Source organism: Xenopus tropicalis, chromosome 1 (genome assembly GCF_000004195.4).
Source record: "Xenopus tropicalis strain Nigerian chromosome 1, UCB_Xtro_10.0, whole genome shotgun sequence".
Lineage (NCBI taxonomy): Eukaryota > Metazoa > Chordata > Amphibia > Anura > Pipidae > Xenopus > Xenopus tropicalis.
In genome coordinates this window covers 162,474,758-162,491,637 of record NC_030677.2, presented here as the reverse complement: position 1 = coordinate 162,491,637, position 16,880 = coordinate 162,474,758, and the positions used below count along the sequence as shown (strand labels likewise).

The window sequence follows — 16,880 nt, the reverse complement described above, 5'->3', positions numbered from 1 at the left end:
CAGTGAGTGCGGCTCCTCCCTGCCCGGCTGCCTTATGCCTGACGCGCAGCGATCATATGACCATTCCAGCAGGAGAGCGGCGCTGCGCCATGGCTAGGGATGGCTGCTGTGGGCAAGTCTATAGCTGCATATTCGACTATGACACCCCGCGAATAGCGCTCATCAAGAGCAGGAAGATTGGATTCCTCAACCGCTTCATCCAGCTGGGAATCCTCGCCTATGTCATAGGGTAATGTAGCGCCTCAGCAACAAGTTCTACGGTACTGATCCAGTGAGTAGGTGTCTCGCCAAATCTCAAGGAACGCTCCTTTCTACTAACTGGGCGGCAGGTGAACGCGCAGGAGTTCAAAAGACTCCCCATAAAACTTCCCGGTCTCTATGCAGCCGTGTGACGAGTAGGGGCTTCCCCCTGTACCTGCCGGGGAATGATTAGTAACGTTCCGCTGTGTGACGGTGCCTGTAGCGCTGAGCCGGTCCCTCCGACACTCCCCCGCTTGCCATATGGTTTATTCGAGCCGAGGAACTCGCCTCAGGACTCAGGAGTCAGTAGGGGGCAAAGTCCTGTTATTACATCGTCATGTTGTAGCGTTTGGGTCAGTGTGAAAGGTTTATAGAGTTGTTTGGCGAGACAGCTGGGCGGAAGGATGCGCATAACTAATACCCGGTCTATAAACTCTTTAGGCTCATTTGGGTCCGCAAGCGCAGATGTGGTCCCCTCAGTTTCTAGTCAGTTGCTTGTAATTAAAACCGCTTTTATTAAAGGTATTTGAGTCAAAATGCGCTCCTTGCATTTAGGTACAGTGCTGCTCAGTCTTCCATTTCAAATTGAGCGCTCCTGTTTGAGTAGAGAGGTACCCTGGCGCTAAAGCAACATCTGGACGAAGTGACAGCTCCAGGGTTCCCTTAGTGCCCGAGTCTTGTGGCGGAAGGATATGACACATTCAACACTTGCACACTGAACTCCGGTAATGACACCAGGTAGACATTGAAAATATTTGGCGCAGTTGTTTCCATTTTGGCGAACAGGATGGAATTGCAGTAGGCACAGAGCAATTGCGCCAAGAGTATTGCCCATATGCCTCTGCAATGACAGCAGAATTTTGAGAAAAAAGTACATTCTGTCTTGTGCGCACTCCCTCAACAAGACCTTGGGAGATTTGACATAAGATCATTATACAGAAAGTTTTCCTAATAAAACACTGTAATAGGAGAACTGAAAAGCAAGTGCATTGAAAGTGCATAAAACAAGATACAAACAAATGAAAGGCAACCGCTTAACCTTCGCCATCTTTTTTTTTTTTGCAGGTGGGTTTTTATTTGGGAGAAAGGCTACCAGGAGTTTGACACAGTGGTCAGTTCTGTGACTTCGAAAGTAAAGGGAGTGGCTGTGACCAACACGTCTGAACTGGGCGTCAAGATCTGGGATGTGGCAGATTACATTATACCAGCTCAGGTGGGTTCTGTGCCCCCTTTTACTCGTCTAGAACTTGTATCAGAGGCCAATGCAATTAATAAAAATCCACCAGACTGGAAGGGATATTGAAATAACTGACTGACCATAAAAGATTTCAGTTTATGTAGATAATTAATGGAGACGGAAAGAAAAAAATTAATGGGGGTCACCAATTGTTGGGTACACATCAGCGATTCCAGTCACTTATCCGTTACCCCAGGCTTGGGCTTGTCTTCTTCAAAAATACACCAGCCCAGGTACTATTTATTGAGCATCTCCTTTTGGTTTGCAGGTGTCCCTTGTCAGGCTTGGGCGAACATGCTTAGTTTTTTTGTGCTGCACATTTGCCCTCCAACTGTTGGCTCAGGGGACATCTGGGAGAACCAAAAAAGATGGCAGCACTCAGCAAACAGTACCCTGGGCTGGTGTTGTTTTTTTCCCATAAGAGGAATGCCAACACAGGGTAGAAGTTACAACTAACATAACCACTAGAATCACTTGGCAACCCCAATGATTTTACCTTTCCTTCTCCTTGAATGTTGTATGATTGAGCTCCCTCATTGTAACATTTATTCCTGCTGAAAACAATGCAGAAACAACACTAAGCCTCCCAAAGAGGAGTTTTTGCATTCAAAGCTACAGTTTAAATTGTGAAGAGGAGGAGCAATGCACTGTTGCTAACAATAACCATATGAACAAAAGCTGGCTGTATATGTACAAGGAGGAATAGCTTGTTCCAGGGGAAATGTTAGGCTGACCCACTTGTAAATGAATCTGGCCAATGGGCCTTTGTGCATAAATTATGTACGATTGGCCATACACAGGCAGTGGCTCTTCTGCTGTACTACCATGTCCGCCCCAGGCTATGCTCCTGTGCACAGATCATGAAAAGGGGGTGCTGGATCCACTTGTGTAGGTAGTGCAGGCGCACTCTACTCCTAAAAGAGACACATTTTCAATATCAAAAAAAGGAAACTTACCAGGGGTAGCTTTTTGCTGCCCCTGGTAAAGTCCAACCTGAAGCAAGTTTCTCAGCTTGCCTCATGGCAGAAACTGCCCTGTATACAGAAATGAATGCTATGTGCTACTTGTTTGGGGCAATCAAAAGAACAATCTTATCTGAAGGAAATGACAAAAGGTGCAGTTCCTCTAGCTTTCTCGTCTTACTGATGCATTATAATGCCTGCTGAGAAGGAGCATTGGCTGATGTAATTCTAAAGCTGGCCATACACGCACCGAGTGGCAGGCCATCAAGAGTTAGACCCATACATGGGCAGATAAGCTAAAGGGGCCAAATTAGCTGCTACAATCTGCCCATGTACAGCCAGCTTTAGGCTAGGGCCAAATGGGGCTCTTCTTTGGCGTGGTTAAACTTTCACAAGGAAGTTTCTTAACAGTGCATCCCTATGGATCCCTCTCTCTAGTCACTCTGGGAGTGTCAAGGTTGATGGGTAATCATGATGAGCCTTTCTTGCCCACAAATTGTCACCTGCCTTCTGCAACAGCCTCGTCTGTGTGGTATAAGATAATCTTGGGTTCAGGGCTACTAGTGGTGTGACCTGTGTCAAAACTTTCTTTTGTTTAACTATGGATGCACCAAATCCAGGATTCAGTTCGTTATTCGGCCTTTTTTGGGCAGGATTCGGATTCGGCCGAATCCATTGTCCTGGCTGAACTGAATCCGAATTTTAAAAATCATGTGACTTTTTTGTCACATCAACACAGAAGTGGAAAATTTAACACTTCCAAATCCTTATTAGCATATGTTAATTAGGATTCGGATTCGTTCAGTATTCGGCCGAATTTCTGAGGTTGGATTTGGGGGTTTGGCCGAACCCAAAAAAACTGGATTCGGTGCATCCCTATGTTTCACTCTGCTTCATATAGGAAAAAAATAGAAAAGTAAAATAATTCACATTATCCCAAACCAGATTTAATTTGGGTCTCTGAGGAAAGGTTAAAAACCATTGCATTATACAAAGTGCTATATAGTTCAGTTTGCGACATTCTGCTGTTATAAAAAGAAAAATATGTTTCCTGCCTTCTGAATTGCCTTTCTACTGGCTTCACATTGAAACTGCTCTCTTTCTCAGCCATGACTGCTCTCACATACTACGGAGATGGCTATAGGTAAGAAATATGCATGCCAGCAGCATGGCTGTTCTCTTCCAGCACATGCCCTCCCTTGTTATTGCCTCTCTCAGTCTCAGTGAAGTAAGTGTAAAAATAACATAATTTTTGTGTTTTCACAGTTTTTTGCATTTCTAGCATAAAAGAGAAAGAGAGAAGGCTTAGCCCTGTTATTTATTTATTTACCTAGTCAAAATGCTTCATTTTATAGTGTATCTGGCATATGCTAGGCGTAGGTATTATAAAACAGATCATGGCACCACTAAAGTTAATGTTTAAATAATGTTACAGGCACTCTCTCACCATCAGGGCTAAATATTTTGCAGCACAGTACTAGAAACCTTACACATTTCAGGGCAGATCTTTATGGCCATTTTGAAAGGACAATTGAAATACTGTACTTTTTACAGTATTGATGTGCTGGTCGAGAAAAAGTCCTACTCCCCTCTATTTATAGACCCGGTCACTCCAACCTGCAATGATGTCACAAAGGGGCTAGGGCATGTTGAGCGCGCACCTATAGATTCACAAGCCGGAAGAGGAAGCCGGCAGTGTTAGGTCGAATGCGTGGAGAGCGAGTGAAAGAGTTCAACCCGAAGTGATGTGCCGAGGTTGGCCTGAACCCACTTGTAAACCCGCAGGTGTTGGTCTGGCTCGCACATCACTGGGACGGTAGAGGAAGCCAGTAAATTAATTCCAACATATGCCTCAAACTTATTTATCAGTTTTTGAGTTTGTGAATTTGAGAGTTCTTTTCTAATTGAATAACCGCACATTTTAAACAAACTCAAATGCTTGCTTATTTATTAATATGGTAAACTCGTTTGAATAAAAAAAATTGAATTCCTTGAATTTTCGAGTTTACAAATTCAAATACAATGGAAAAACTCAAATGAAAATATAGCTTCACTTGTCAGCTCCAATTGACTTCTACATGAACTCGTAAGCTTTTAGCTGCTGACTTTTTACATTCATGGTTTCAGTTTTTTTGCACTTAATAAATAACAGTCATTTGAGTTTTGAACCATAACCACACTTTTTGTTCCCCTGCTATACTGGGTGCAAGAACAATGTAAAAACATCTACTAAATGATTATGATGTCTGCCTTGTCTTGGTCACTGACCTATCTGCATGTGTTTGTGTTTTATTTTATAACATTCATTAAGTAAACATAAAAAAAAATATTACTTTTGATTTTGCATAGGAAGAAAATGCCTTCTTTGTGATGACCAATTTAATCCTTACCCAGAATCAAACCCAAGGTTATTGCCCTGAGGTAAGATTAGCTTCCAAATAAGTTGGGTGTATCCATAAAATGCTGCCATTATTGTTTAGCTGCAATATAGCAGTGAAGGACAGTTACTGTTTGGATGGTGTTGGTCTTTTATAAATGTAAATGCGCCTGTCCCTTATATTATTTGTTATCACTCAGTTAATCCATAGTTAAGAAGCACTAGGCCATACAGTGCTCTGCTTTCATTTTCTCACTTGTACTAGATTGCATAAAACAAATTGCTCATAGGTTGCTTTTTGCAAGTAGATTTGTGCAATTTAGCACCAATGTTCCCACACTGCATTTAAGTAATGCTTAATTAAGAATGACCATACATAGCATGTATACACTATGTTTATTAATTATGTTTATCCACATATGCAAACTGAGTTGTATAGAAAATTATTCAGGTGCAGTAAGTTTGTGTGCTATAAAGCTTACAATCTTTGATGCTTGAGGTGATTTGCCCACACCCATAAGAAGTTGACATGGGAGTTGTTGTCTAGTATTTACTCTAGTAACAATGTACTCTGCAATATGAGTATTTTTGTCCGACCCTGCTGTGGCCTGTTTTGTGGGTACACAATGTGAGGGTGTTTTTTTGCTTTCTAGATGGTGGGTTAATAATACGCAGGTGTAGCATGAAACACTTATTCTTTCAGGTGTAAATTCTGTGTTTTTCATCCTGTTAATCCGCCATGTATAATGGAAACCAATAGGGATGCACCGAATCCAGATTTTTAGGTTTGGCTGAACTCCCGAATCCACCCTAAGGGCAGTGACTCATGGGGAGATTAGTTGCGCCGCAACAAATCTCCGTTGTCACGGGCGACTAATCTCCCCGCAATGCCATCCCACCGGCTAGAATGTAAATTGCCAGTGGGATCGCATACGCGTTGCTGTGTTCTCCCGCAGTCGCCTGAAGTTGTCTTCAGAGGAAACTTCGGGTGACTGCGGGAGATCGCAGCGACGCGTATGCGATCCCACTGGCAATTTACATTCTAGCCGGTGGGATGGCATTGTGGGGAGATTAGTCGCCCGTGACAACAGAGATTTTTTGCGGCGCTACATCTCCCCGTGTGTCCCAAAATAAGCATATGCTTATTAGGATTTGGAAGGGTTACATCTTCCACTTCCATGTTAGCATGATAAAAAGTCATGTGATTTTTCGGATTCGGTTCGGCCAGATCTGAATCCTGGCCGAATACCAAACCGAATCCTGGATTCAGTGCATCCCTAGAAACCAATATCATTTGCATGAGAGACCAGTCCGAAGAACTAGCCACAGCACAATTGGCCAATACAGGCCAAAAATGCTTTTGTAGCAGAGCTTTTAGTCAGTCAATATCCTGCTACCTACATTAGCATATTTAACTCTAAATCAATGCTTGTGTTTCCCTTACAGTTACCTGAAAACAGTGTCTGTTCCGAGAAACAACCGTGTACCCCCGGTTATGTAGGCAAACAAAGCAATGGTATGAGTGCCATATGTTACTCCAAATAAAAACATCATATTCCTTTATATAAAAAAATATATTCTAGCCATAATATCTCTGTGAACTTTTTTTTTTCTTTTCCATCCTGTCCATGAGAGCCCCTATTTACTAGCAGATAACCACTGCTTTGATTTGTGTTTTTTATGGAACCAGGTGAATGAAATGTAGACTGATTAGAATATACTGTTGAATATATTGCTTTTTCTGCCTGATGCAGGTGTGCAGACTGGAAAATGTGTGCCCTACAATAGCACAGTAAATACCTGTGAAATATTTGCATGGTGCCCAGTGGAAAATGATACTCATGTGCCAGAGTAAGTGGTGTGTTACTGTGTATTTTTTACTACAATAAAAAACTGTTTTCATAAAACAGGATGATTCAACCCCTACGTTCTAAATGTTTGATATGCCTGCACCCAGAGCCATTGGTTCATTTCACGTCTGTTTGGTGCACCAAATAAATGTTTCATGTGTGATGCTGTCTAATACTTTTATTTCTAATATGCACCCCCTAGCATATGAAATCACAATTATTTTTACCCAGACAAATGCTTCTGTTTGAAAAAAAAAATTGAACCAGTCCAGGAGTCTTTCTTACCTAGCGCTGGTTCTCATTTTTTTTTTAATATTTCTCAAGGTGGGTTCTCTGTGGCTTTCTAGAACTGCACTTGTGCAATATAGTAAAATTGGGAAATCTTAGTATTGTGAACATGCGCAAGTCTGTTGAAGCTGCAAGAAAGCCCTGGGAAGTATTCGTAAGATGTTGATGCGGCATTAAGAACTAGGACCATTATTTCCAAAATTAATTATTCAATTTTCTGGGTACCTAACATATTGGTAGCCTTCCAGTGCATTATCGTTTCCTTGGCTGTAAGACAAACTGATAAACCACTGGGTGGCCCAAGTGAATAGCATTTGTTATAAGAACAGCTAAATCACCTATAACGTGGCAGTCGAGGCCAAACTTCAACTGTTTCAGAAGTAATGGAAGTATAGAGTGGGGCGCAGAGACACGTCTCTGTCTCTCATGTATAAATGTTTAGCTACTTTATAGGACGCATGTCATAAAAATTTGTATCCATACTGCCCACTGGACATTTAGTTGGCAGCTGTGGTGGCATGATGTCATCACCAAGCCCCCTGCCACCTGAAAAATAAATACTTAATTAACTTAAGTACTTAAACAACGTAATTAACCACAGATCACATGTGAAGAGCTTTTATACTGTCAGTTTATTTGACATTAAAATATATCTAATTCTCCTCTTACAGTCCAGCATTTCTGAATGGGGCTGAAAACTTCACAGTTCTAATAAAAAACAATATATGGTATCCTAAGTTCCAGGCCTTTAAGTAAGTGTCTTCCTGCTATTGCTATAAAATATAGATTTTATCTCTGTTTCAATATAGTTACAGTATTGTTTTAAGCAATTATCAGATTAACTATGCTTGTAACTATAATTATATTTTTATAAATTCTGGTTCTTACGCCAGTGACATTTATTTGTACAGGTATGGGACCTGTTATCCAGAATGCTCGGGACCTGGGGTTTTCTGGATAAGGGATTTTTCCGTAATTTGGATCTCCATTACTTAAATATGCAAAAAAAACATTTAAATATTGAATAAACCCAATAGGATTGTTTTGCCTCCAATAAGGATTAATGATATCTTAGTTGGGATCTAGTACAAGGTACTGTTTTATTAATACCTCTGTATTAATAAAAAGCAAAAAAGCAAATAATTTTTGAAAATAAGAATTATTTGCTTATAATGGAGTCTATGGGAGATGGCCTTTCCGTAATACGGAACTTTCTGGATAAGGGATCCCATACCTGTATTTGTATTGTACAAATATGTATTTGCTGCATACCACTGATTAAGCCCTGTATTTTCAGTGTTTCTTTCTCACTAATAAACAACATAAAGAATAATCTTTTATTGGACTGTGTGTTCTTTTTTTTTTTTATTTTTATTTTCCAGGCGCAACATATTGTCCAATATCAGCAGTAGTTACCTCAAATCATGCCAGTATGATAAAGTAAATCACCCATTCTGCCCAATTTTCCGACTTGGCAGCATAGTAAAAGAGGCAGGAGAGACTTTCAGTGACATGGCTGTTCAGGTGATTGTTAGGGTGAAGGGTGTGCTTAAGATGCTAATTGTTGTGCTATGATTGCTGTTATTGTGTAATTAGTGTATTTGTGTGTACAAATAATGTAGAAATCATGAAAAAAATATAACATATTAATCTGGGTCTCTTCATGAACATAAGAGCATATTATCAAAATATTTGGCCACACCCCTTGTGTTAGGCACACAAGTTATCAACTAGTAGGCAAGTTGTTTTTTTCCTGGGAAAATGGGTTTAACTTGACAGTTGTTGAGATGTTACTATGATACAAACTCACAAACTGTACAGAAAACTGACCCTGCAACTGCTGAGGGAGGGCAGGAACTATAGAGCCTAGGGGGGACGTTGACTGGTGAGCAGCTGCAATATATGTTAATAGAAAATATCTTGTTCCCAAAGTAATTTTGCTGTAGGACCCTGTAACCAGACATTTCCACTGCTGAAAAGTTCATGTAGGAGGTCACTGACACCCAATTAACTTACATTAATTAACTAAACTATTTATTGCAGAGTAACATTAACTGTTTGTATTGGGAGCTTATATTTTTCTGTAAATAGCTTCCTGTATTAAATATATATATTAAATATAAATAGTTCAGTTCATTATTGTGCTATAAGTCAGTTCATTGGGGGTGAGTGAAGTTTGCCCTATGTTTAAACCCTACTGCTATTACAGGTGCTTCTCAATATAAAAATGCTGTAAGTCATTAAAGTCAATGTCTTTTAAAGGAGACATAGTGGATAAATGAAAAAAACCCTAATTTTGTCGGCAATTATAAATAATATACGGTGCTGGTTTCACATTGGGCTAAAATTGAATACAGTCTGTAAAATTGGTTCCTTTATTGGATACTATCAGGTCTCTGTCACTGTTTCAAATGAAGGGTGGGCGTGTCCTAAGAGTCCAGCAAGAGGGGGATAGCCAATCACAGCCTTGCACTCACACAAGCAAAGACCGTTCCCTATCAGGTCAGCCTAGCTCCTGATTTGTTCCTATCCTACAGTGCCTGTACTGAGAGCCGCAGGCTCCCCTGCACATCCAGAGAATTCAGCCGGCAGGAATTGGAACAGATGGGCGGGACTAGTGGGTTTTAGTGGAGTTTTTCAATAAATCAGTTCGAAACACAACTTTTTTAACCACAATCCTTCTATATTTAGAGGAATATAATTCACATGTACATTTTTAATTTTTATATATGTCTCCTTTAAAGCTGGCATACCTTGCTAGACCCTGCCCCCAGAAATTTGGCCAACTGTGGGAACCCTGGTTGGCGGTTTGTCCAAAGCCAGAGCCCTCTGTGTAGGCAGCTGTTAATCGTGTATCAGCCAAGAGTATCCCATGCTCCTCCTATTTTGATGTTGCTCCCAGTGGCCTCAAAGTAGGTCTTCATTCCTGAATTTCTAACTTGGAGGCATAAAGACCATGCGTACTACCAAACAGAGCCTCCTGTAGTCTGCTAATCCACATAGGGGCTACAAAATAACCAATTACGGTCACTTCCAGGAACTTTTTTCATGCTTGTGTTGCTCCCCAGCTTTTTTTTTATATTTAAATGTTACTCACTGGTTAAAAAGGTTGGGAACCCCTGCTCTAGGGCAAACCTTTATGTTTGTCTTAAAGGGCATAAAGAGCATACATTTTTACAATGCACTAAACCATATAAAAAACTGTAAAATAGAAGGAAATGCTTTTATTTTAATACAGTTGGGTTCAAATATGTCCATAACAGCTTGAAAACTGTGCTCTATCTAGACCTTATGCCAGCTTCCGGTTTAGACTCTTCAGTATATTGCTCAGAGCCACCAGCCCTCATAGACTTCTATGACACCCTCACCTACTTAAAGTGAAGTGAATATTCATAGAGTGGGCGGGGCTTAGTGAGCTCACAGGCAGTCTGTTTCTGCTCTACTTGCTCCTCCCCCCCCCCCCCCCAGCAGCACAAGCAGAGAGACACAGAAGGAGGAAGGGGTTTTCCCTGCTGCTGCTGAGTAAAGCCTGTCAGTCAGTGCTGTGACCAGTTCCTGTGGAAGACTGAAGGACACTCCCATGTCTCATTTTGCTCTGGCTTCAGACTGGAGAGCTTGTGTATGCAGCTCTCATATAATGACAGTTTTAGGAGGTAAAATGCTTTCAAAACATCTTTCTTTCTGCATCATTTCACATTTTGAGGGAGGATGAGTAATAAAACTGAATATGAACTTTATATAAAATGTCTCCTTCAAACCAATTGGGAAGTTTTGTCTGTTATTTTCTCACCAGGGAGGAGTCATGGGGATACAGATCAACTGGGACTGTGACCTGGACTGGAAATTGACATACTGTGTCCCGAAATACTCATTTCGCCGTTTGGACAACAGAGAAATTGATCACAATGTGTCACCCGGATACAATTTCAGGTTGGAAATGGTTAAAAAAAAGCTTAAGAAGCAGTGTTGGTTATTCCATCAGCAGTATGCTGGTATGTGCACTCTCATGTTCAGTAATGGTGGTTACAGTACAACTGGACATGTTTCTCTCACGCTGTTCTGTGCCTCCATGTTGCTAAATCAGCATGGGTGGGAGGGGTTGCAGCTGTTGGTGGGACACCACAACCAAATCAATAAGATGGCAGACTGTACATAACAAACATAACATAACATTTATAATGCATTCTATTTCCATCCCACAATGCAGGTTTGCTAAATATTTTAAAGATAGTAATGGTGTTGAATCCAGAAGTCTGATGAAAGTGTATGGAATCCGCTTTGACATCCTGGTTTTTGGAACAGTAAGTTCAGTGTTTTTGCCTGCACAACTATGGGAGGAAATATTGACTATGTTCACAGATCCTGAAGGGGTGCAAATGGGGGCGGCCTTGGGGTGCCCAGATAACACATCCGGCACTGGACATGGGCATTCCAAAGTGCTGTCGGTATTTATTCTAATCCTGCATTTCCCACTGTCGTGCTTTCTCTATATACTTCTGCAGATAAATGCATTCATATGGAATGAACTTAAATATGACCATGTTTTATTTTCTAGGCAGGGAAATTTGACATCATTCCCACAATGATTAACATTGGCTCTGGTGCTGCCTTGTTTGGAGTGGTACGTTATTCTGTGTGTATGTCGTGCAGGATCTGTGACGTCTGTCCATTGCAATAGTGTTGGTTATTGTTATATGGTATGAGTATTACCAGGCAGGCCCGGATTTCTGGCGAGGTCACAAAGGCCCGGGCCTAGGGCGGCACAAATTTAGGGGCGGCATGCAACAAAATGTGAAACTTAGGCTCCCTTACGGAGCAATGGGGACATCTCCCCACTGCTTTGAGTGTTTGGGGGGGGGGGTTCAGCGTTCACGCATGCGCACATGGGTGGGTGGGATATGGTGGTTCCGCGTTCGCGCATGCGCACACGGGGGGGGGGGGGGGGGGGGCGCTTAGGGGCGACCAACGGGGGTGACTTACGGGCTGTTAACAGGCCACATTCTGTCTGTGCCTAAAGTGATACTAACACTAAAAAACGACTCTTCAAAATTTAATGTACATTAAACGTTACCTAAACGCCATGTGGATAGTCTTTCACCGATAGGGCTGTTTTTGTAAGTAATTGTTACTTGAAGTTTCTTGTCACTGTCACTGTGACTGTCCCTTCCCAACCTGTAAGTTATAGCTTCTAAAGCTAACAGACCCCTGCTGCACAAATATGGCAGCCCCTTTATAGAGGAACATGAGGGATCTGATAGGTAATGTAAAAGCAAAGGGCAAATACTTTTACAGGACATATAAAGCCTACATTTTCCTACAATGTAAATAAGTTTGACACATCTTCCATACCCAAATAGTATGATTTGTACTGCATATATCCCTTATATAGGAGCTTTCACCATATGGCCATTTTCAAATATGGACATTTACATTTACATCAGTAAACTGCACATGTGCTCTGTAAAGTTCATGCAATTAAGAATGGAGGCTTACACAGGCAAAACATAATTTGATAAAAAGTCCTGCTTGGATTGTGCCCTGCGACAGTTAAACTGAGCTCAAGACGGGAGGATAGGAGAAAAACGTATTTCTCCAGCAGAGTATACAGCTAGAGCAGAGTTTCAATGGGAACCAGTAATGGCATCTCTTCATTGGCTGCTAGACTGGAGGGTGTATTTAGTAACCTGAGCTGGGAACCGAGCATGCTCAGTTAGCCAATAGCCAAAGTCAATTCCTAAGAGGGGGGCTAAGTGGGTTAGAGGAGGAGGAGGTGGAATCCCAAGTTATTAAGGGAATGTTTCAGCCTTACTATTAACCTTTGAACAACCAGAGTGGCAGGTATTAAAAGAAAGTAGTTCAAAGAAGCTGTTCACTGATTACATTTTTGTATGGAGGGTGGGGATAACATGTGCTAGCAAAATTATAAATAGCATGCACATACAATAGTATGATAGATGTAAAAAACAAAGTTTAATTTATGCTGTTCATATCTCCTAAGAAAGCAAAACAAAAGCAACCATTTTACTTTTCTTATAACAATCACATTTGTTTAGTGTACTTCTGATTTATAAAACAAGCTCCAGAGGTATTGTTTGCTATGGCTACTATTGCCCTTCTGCCATTAAAGAGCAACTAAACCTAAACTAAGGAGTGGGTTCTATATATGGAAGTAGTCTTAAATATATTTGTATATATATAAAGGTTTTGGCTATATAGTTTAATGGGGGCTTCTCCACTGAAATAGGTTTTATTATTTATTTTATAGATGTTTACCTAACATTTTCTCAGAGGCACAAGCAGTTGCTGCAAGTGTCTGTTTGTGACCCACTGTGTGATTGGGTTCTCTGCTGTAGGTATAAAACATGTTCGGCTGAATGTTAATCATTACACATAAACAAAACTATAAGAAAAAATGGTCTACTTGTAAAATGTGAAGTTAAATCTGACTTCTAAAGCATAGAGTAGAATGTATTTCTATTATACAAATTCTGGCCGTCTGTATGGTTTCCCATGGGAAAATGAGTCTGGCTGCAATTCTATCTGCACAAGGTCTTAGGCAGTGTCTTTTTTGTAATGTGTATGAATAATATGGGCATGCCGTCAAACTTATTTGCTAAGGTGCAAAATAAATGGAGACCAAACCCAAAATCTAAATAGGTTATGTATTCTCTGTAGTGAAACGGTGCAGCATCCTATTAACATAGGTACACAGTGTACAGTGTACTACACAGTGGTAGTGCATGGCCTGGAAACTACTGTGGCCCAGAAAGGACAGCATGCATGGGTTGCCAGAACACTAAAGTGAGCCGAGGATTGTTATATGGTAACACTTTGGTGGCCTATAAGTATTTTGTTATGGGGATTATGCTCTGTGAGCCCTGTGTTACAAAGACATATTGTATATTGTAGCCATGGGTGTTAATGGTCATTTGAATAGAATATATCATCTAGTTATTTGTTCTCTTCTTGCATTAATACATGTATTTTTAATTTATAGGCAACTGTGCTGTGTGATATGATTGTCTTCCATTTTTTCAAGAAAAGGCATTACTACAGAGAGAAGAAATACAAATATGTGGAAGACTATGATGAATTGGTAAGAAATGTTTCCTTTTGAATTCTTTCATAGTGCAGCCACTTGGGAGAGGGGGGCAGGCAGGAATCCTGTTAAGGGCCCGGTGCCAGTGGGTAGCCTAAACAGATACAACCGTCCAGATATGTGGGCCCCAAAAGGGGCATAACCTGTTGGGAGTCGGTAGGTCATAGTTGGATTGTTTTAGAGGTAACCAAGCAGCATATTTGGGATATAATTTAACACTTACTAGATGTATTTACTATATGAGATTTCAGTGGTAAGAATACTGCCAATAGATTGCAAGTTTGTTTCTTACTAAAAGGCACTGAACTTTTAAGTCCTTCTACTAAAACATTATCATGCAGAAGCATGATCACATCATTGTGTACGATTGGCTACAGAACCAGTTGGTTGGGTTAGCATTGCTGATTCACAATTTCTCATTACAGGGAGGTAGTGAATGTGGATCAAACCCTTGACCAATGAAGCAACTGGATGGACCCTTTTAGTTAGTTATAGTCGCATAACAAATAATATTATGTTGTTTGGACTGCTGGCCTGGAAATCTGTCCACCAAGGACAATAAAATTATTGGCATTGTACAACAATGTGAACTGAGGATTGTGGTCTTCAAGGGCATTAGGTAGGTATTTCTCCATTGTGTGTACCTGTTTGGTGCCACTGGAGGGAACAGGAAACTTGGACCCTCACAAGATACTTGGATCCCTATGGTGTTTGGAGGGTAAAAAAAAAAACACTGAAAATTATAATTCTGTTTTAAAATAGTTTGGATATTGTTGCTGCACAATAGTATTCTACATAGCAGGGGGCCTTCACAGGGATACATAGAGCTATACTATAGTCAGGTACTCATTGGATGGGGACAGGAAGTTACTCCCTTGTCTATTGTGAACCTCCACCCCCTTTTGCATTCTGAGCAGTCCTTCCCTCTCCGACTATGACGAGGAGCCTACTGTGCATGCCTGATTGATTTGTACTGGATCAGATGCAGTAAGCATGTCCATTAGGCACGTCTTTGAAGTCTTCATAGTTGGAGAAAGGAGTGCTCAGAAAGCAAAAGTGGGCAGAGCTTCATACTAGGCAAGGGAGTAAGTAAAAGAGCTTTCTTAACCTTTAAAGATATTTACCTCAAAATATTTCTCTATTTGTTTGCCATGTTGTAGAACTCTTTAGTATGCGCCACATACAGAAACCGCATTTGGTCCATACCCTTAAAAAAACTATATTCAATACTCTGTACCCCAGGGGAAAATTCCTTGTTTATATTCAGCGCAGGTAACACATTATTGGTTCAGTTTTTCGTAGCCTTTATGTAGAGGGACAGTTCAAGGGTTTTACCATTGGGGCCTATTTTGCAGCATTTAGTGTTGGTCTCTGTTACTGTATAGATCTTAGTTTTCATTAGTTATAATTTGTGCATTTTGAATTATTTGCATTGCTGGAGCTCTTCAGCTTGGGATGTAAACTCAGGTTACTAGCACTTAATTACCCTAGCAGCCAGGCAGCAGTATGGCAGGTAAATGGGAGAGGGCCTGAACAGAAAGGTAACAATAAAACTGAAGCCTCAAACAACTATCTTTCAGTTGCAGAGTGGAGAGAGGCAGAATATATCATTTAAAAAAAACCCACAAAAACATAGATAAAAGAATAGGTCCATCTCTAATGTACTTATTTAATTTAAAGGTGAAATGCGTATTTGACTCATGTCTTGCCATGCATTGAAAAGCAAAGAAAGTTGAATGTTGACAATTTATAGAAACCCAGGTACAATATGTGTTAATTGACCTAGGATACCTTTCTTGTGCCTTAAATTAATTTTTGTCAAATATTTACAATTTTCTATTATTAGTACAAAAAAAGGTTAATTTTTATATGGTATTGGGGTATGGGTGCATTCAGTGTCCTGTTGTCTGAAATGAATAATAAAGGGAATAAATAAGGCATTAATATGAGATATTAGACATATTGCCAGTCGCTGGCTAAAAGAGAAGTTTACAAAAAGGGAGAGCAGTGTGTCCCCTCCCTACTACAAATCCCGGAGGCTTAAAATCCTGTGGTAACATAAGACTTGGTTGGTGAGACAGACCCTGTGCTATATGCAGGATTACTGGGTTAGGTTAGATAATTGTATGGCAGCTGTATAGTCTCCCAGAAAGTTTTACACTTTACATTTGATATTGTGATTACTGAAAAAAGAAGTGTAAGGGTTCAAGTCTGTGCCAAGGTGTTTGGAATGGGTTCTGAGAATCTGTCATGCAAACAAAAAATCTTCTTATATGTATTAACTACGAGTGTGTTGTGCAAACATGCTGGTAATACATAAGAATGTTTAATATTTGTCTATCAACATTTCCACTTCTGTTATTACACTTGAATCAATAAAATAAGCCTAGGAGACTACAAGGATGTGTGTTTTGTATGGCTGATCTAGGGGCAGGACTTTAAATGTATCCAGCTTTGTCCTGGTGATATTTGGGGCCAAGCGCAGGTGTAGAATTTAAGAAAAAACCAAGCTTGAAGTTAAAGAAAGACTCACTCATAAGAAGACCCTAATGCTGCTCAGCGAATGCCCCTGACTAACATTTAACAGTTGGCAGTGTTTTTTTTACGGTTTGTGATTCCACATCTTTCAGCCCAGTACTTTTACCTGTGGGGCCATCATCGGTATGTATAAAACCCTACTATGTGTGCTGCAAGAAGAACCTGGCTCCATTGGTGTTAAACATACCTTGTTCGTCTTGCTCCTGCGCCAGTACCATTCTGTATCCCAATGCCAAGAACCCAAAATAGTGGATCTGTCACAGGGTAAGATACATGTGTAGTCACACCT

The 16,880-nt window shown here is 40.6% G+C and overlaps 1 protein-coding gene across 1 annotated transcript; it reads left to right on the top strand.

Annotated features, from left to right (window-relative positions):
- Positions 1-31: 31 nt before the first annotated feature.
- p2rx4 (purinergic receptor P2X, ligand gated ion channel, 4) lies at positions 32-16,453 on the top strand. Its single transcript, XM_002937692.5, has 12 exons — positions 32-229; positions 1,306-1,453; positions 4,789-4,860; positions 6,263-6,332; positions 6,571-6,667; positions 7,626-7,706; positions 8,337-8,478; positions 10,748-10,884; positions 11,162-11,255; positions 11,510-11,575; positions 13,952-14,050; positions 14,479-16,453. Exons 1-12 carry the CDS (start codon positions 57-59, stop codon positions 14,506-14,508), a joined length of 1,209 nt encoding a protein of 402 aa, XP_002937738.3. The 5' UTR covers positions 32-56; the 3' UTR covers positions 14,509-16,453.
- The last annotated feature ends 427 nt before the right edge of the window (positions 16,454-16,880 follow it).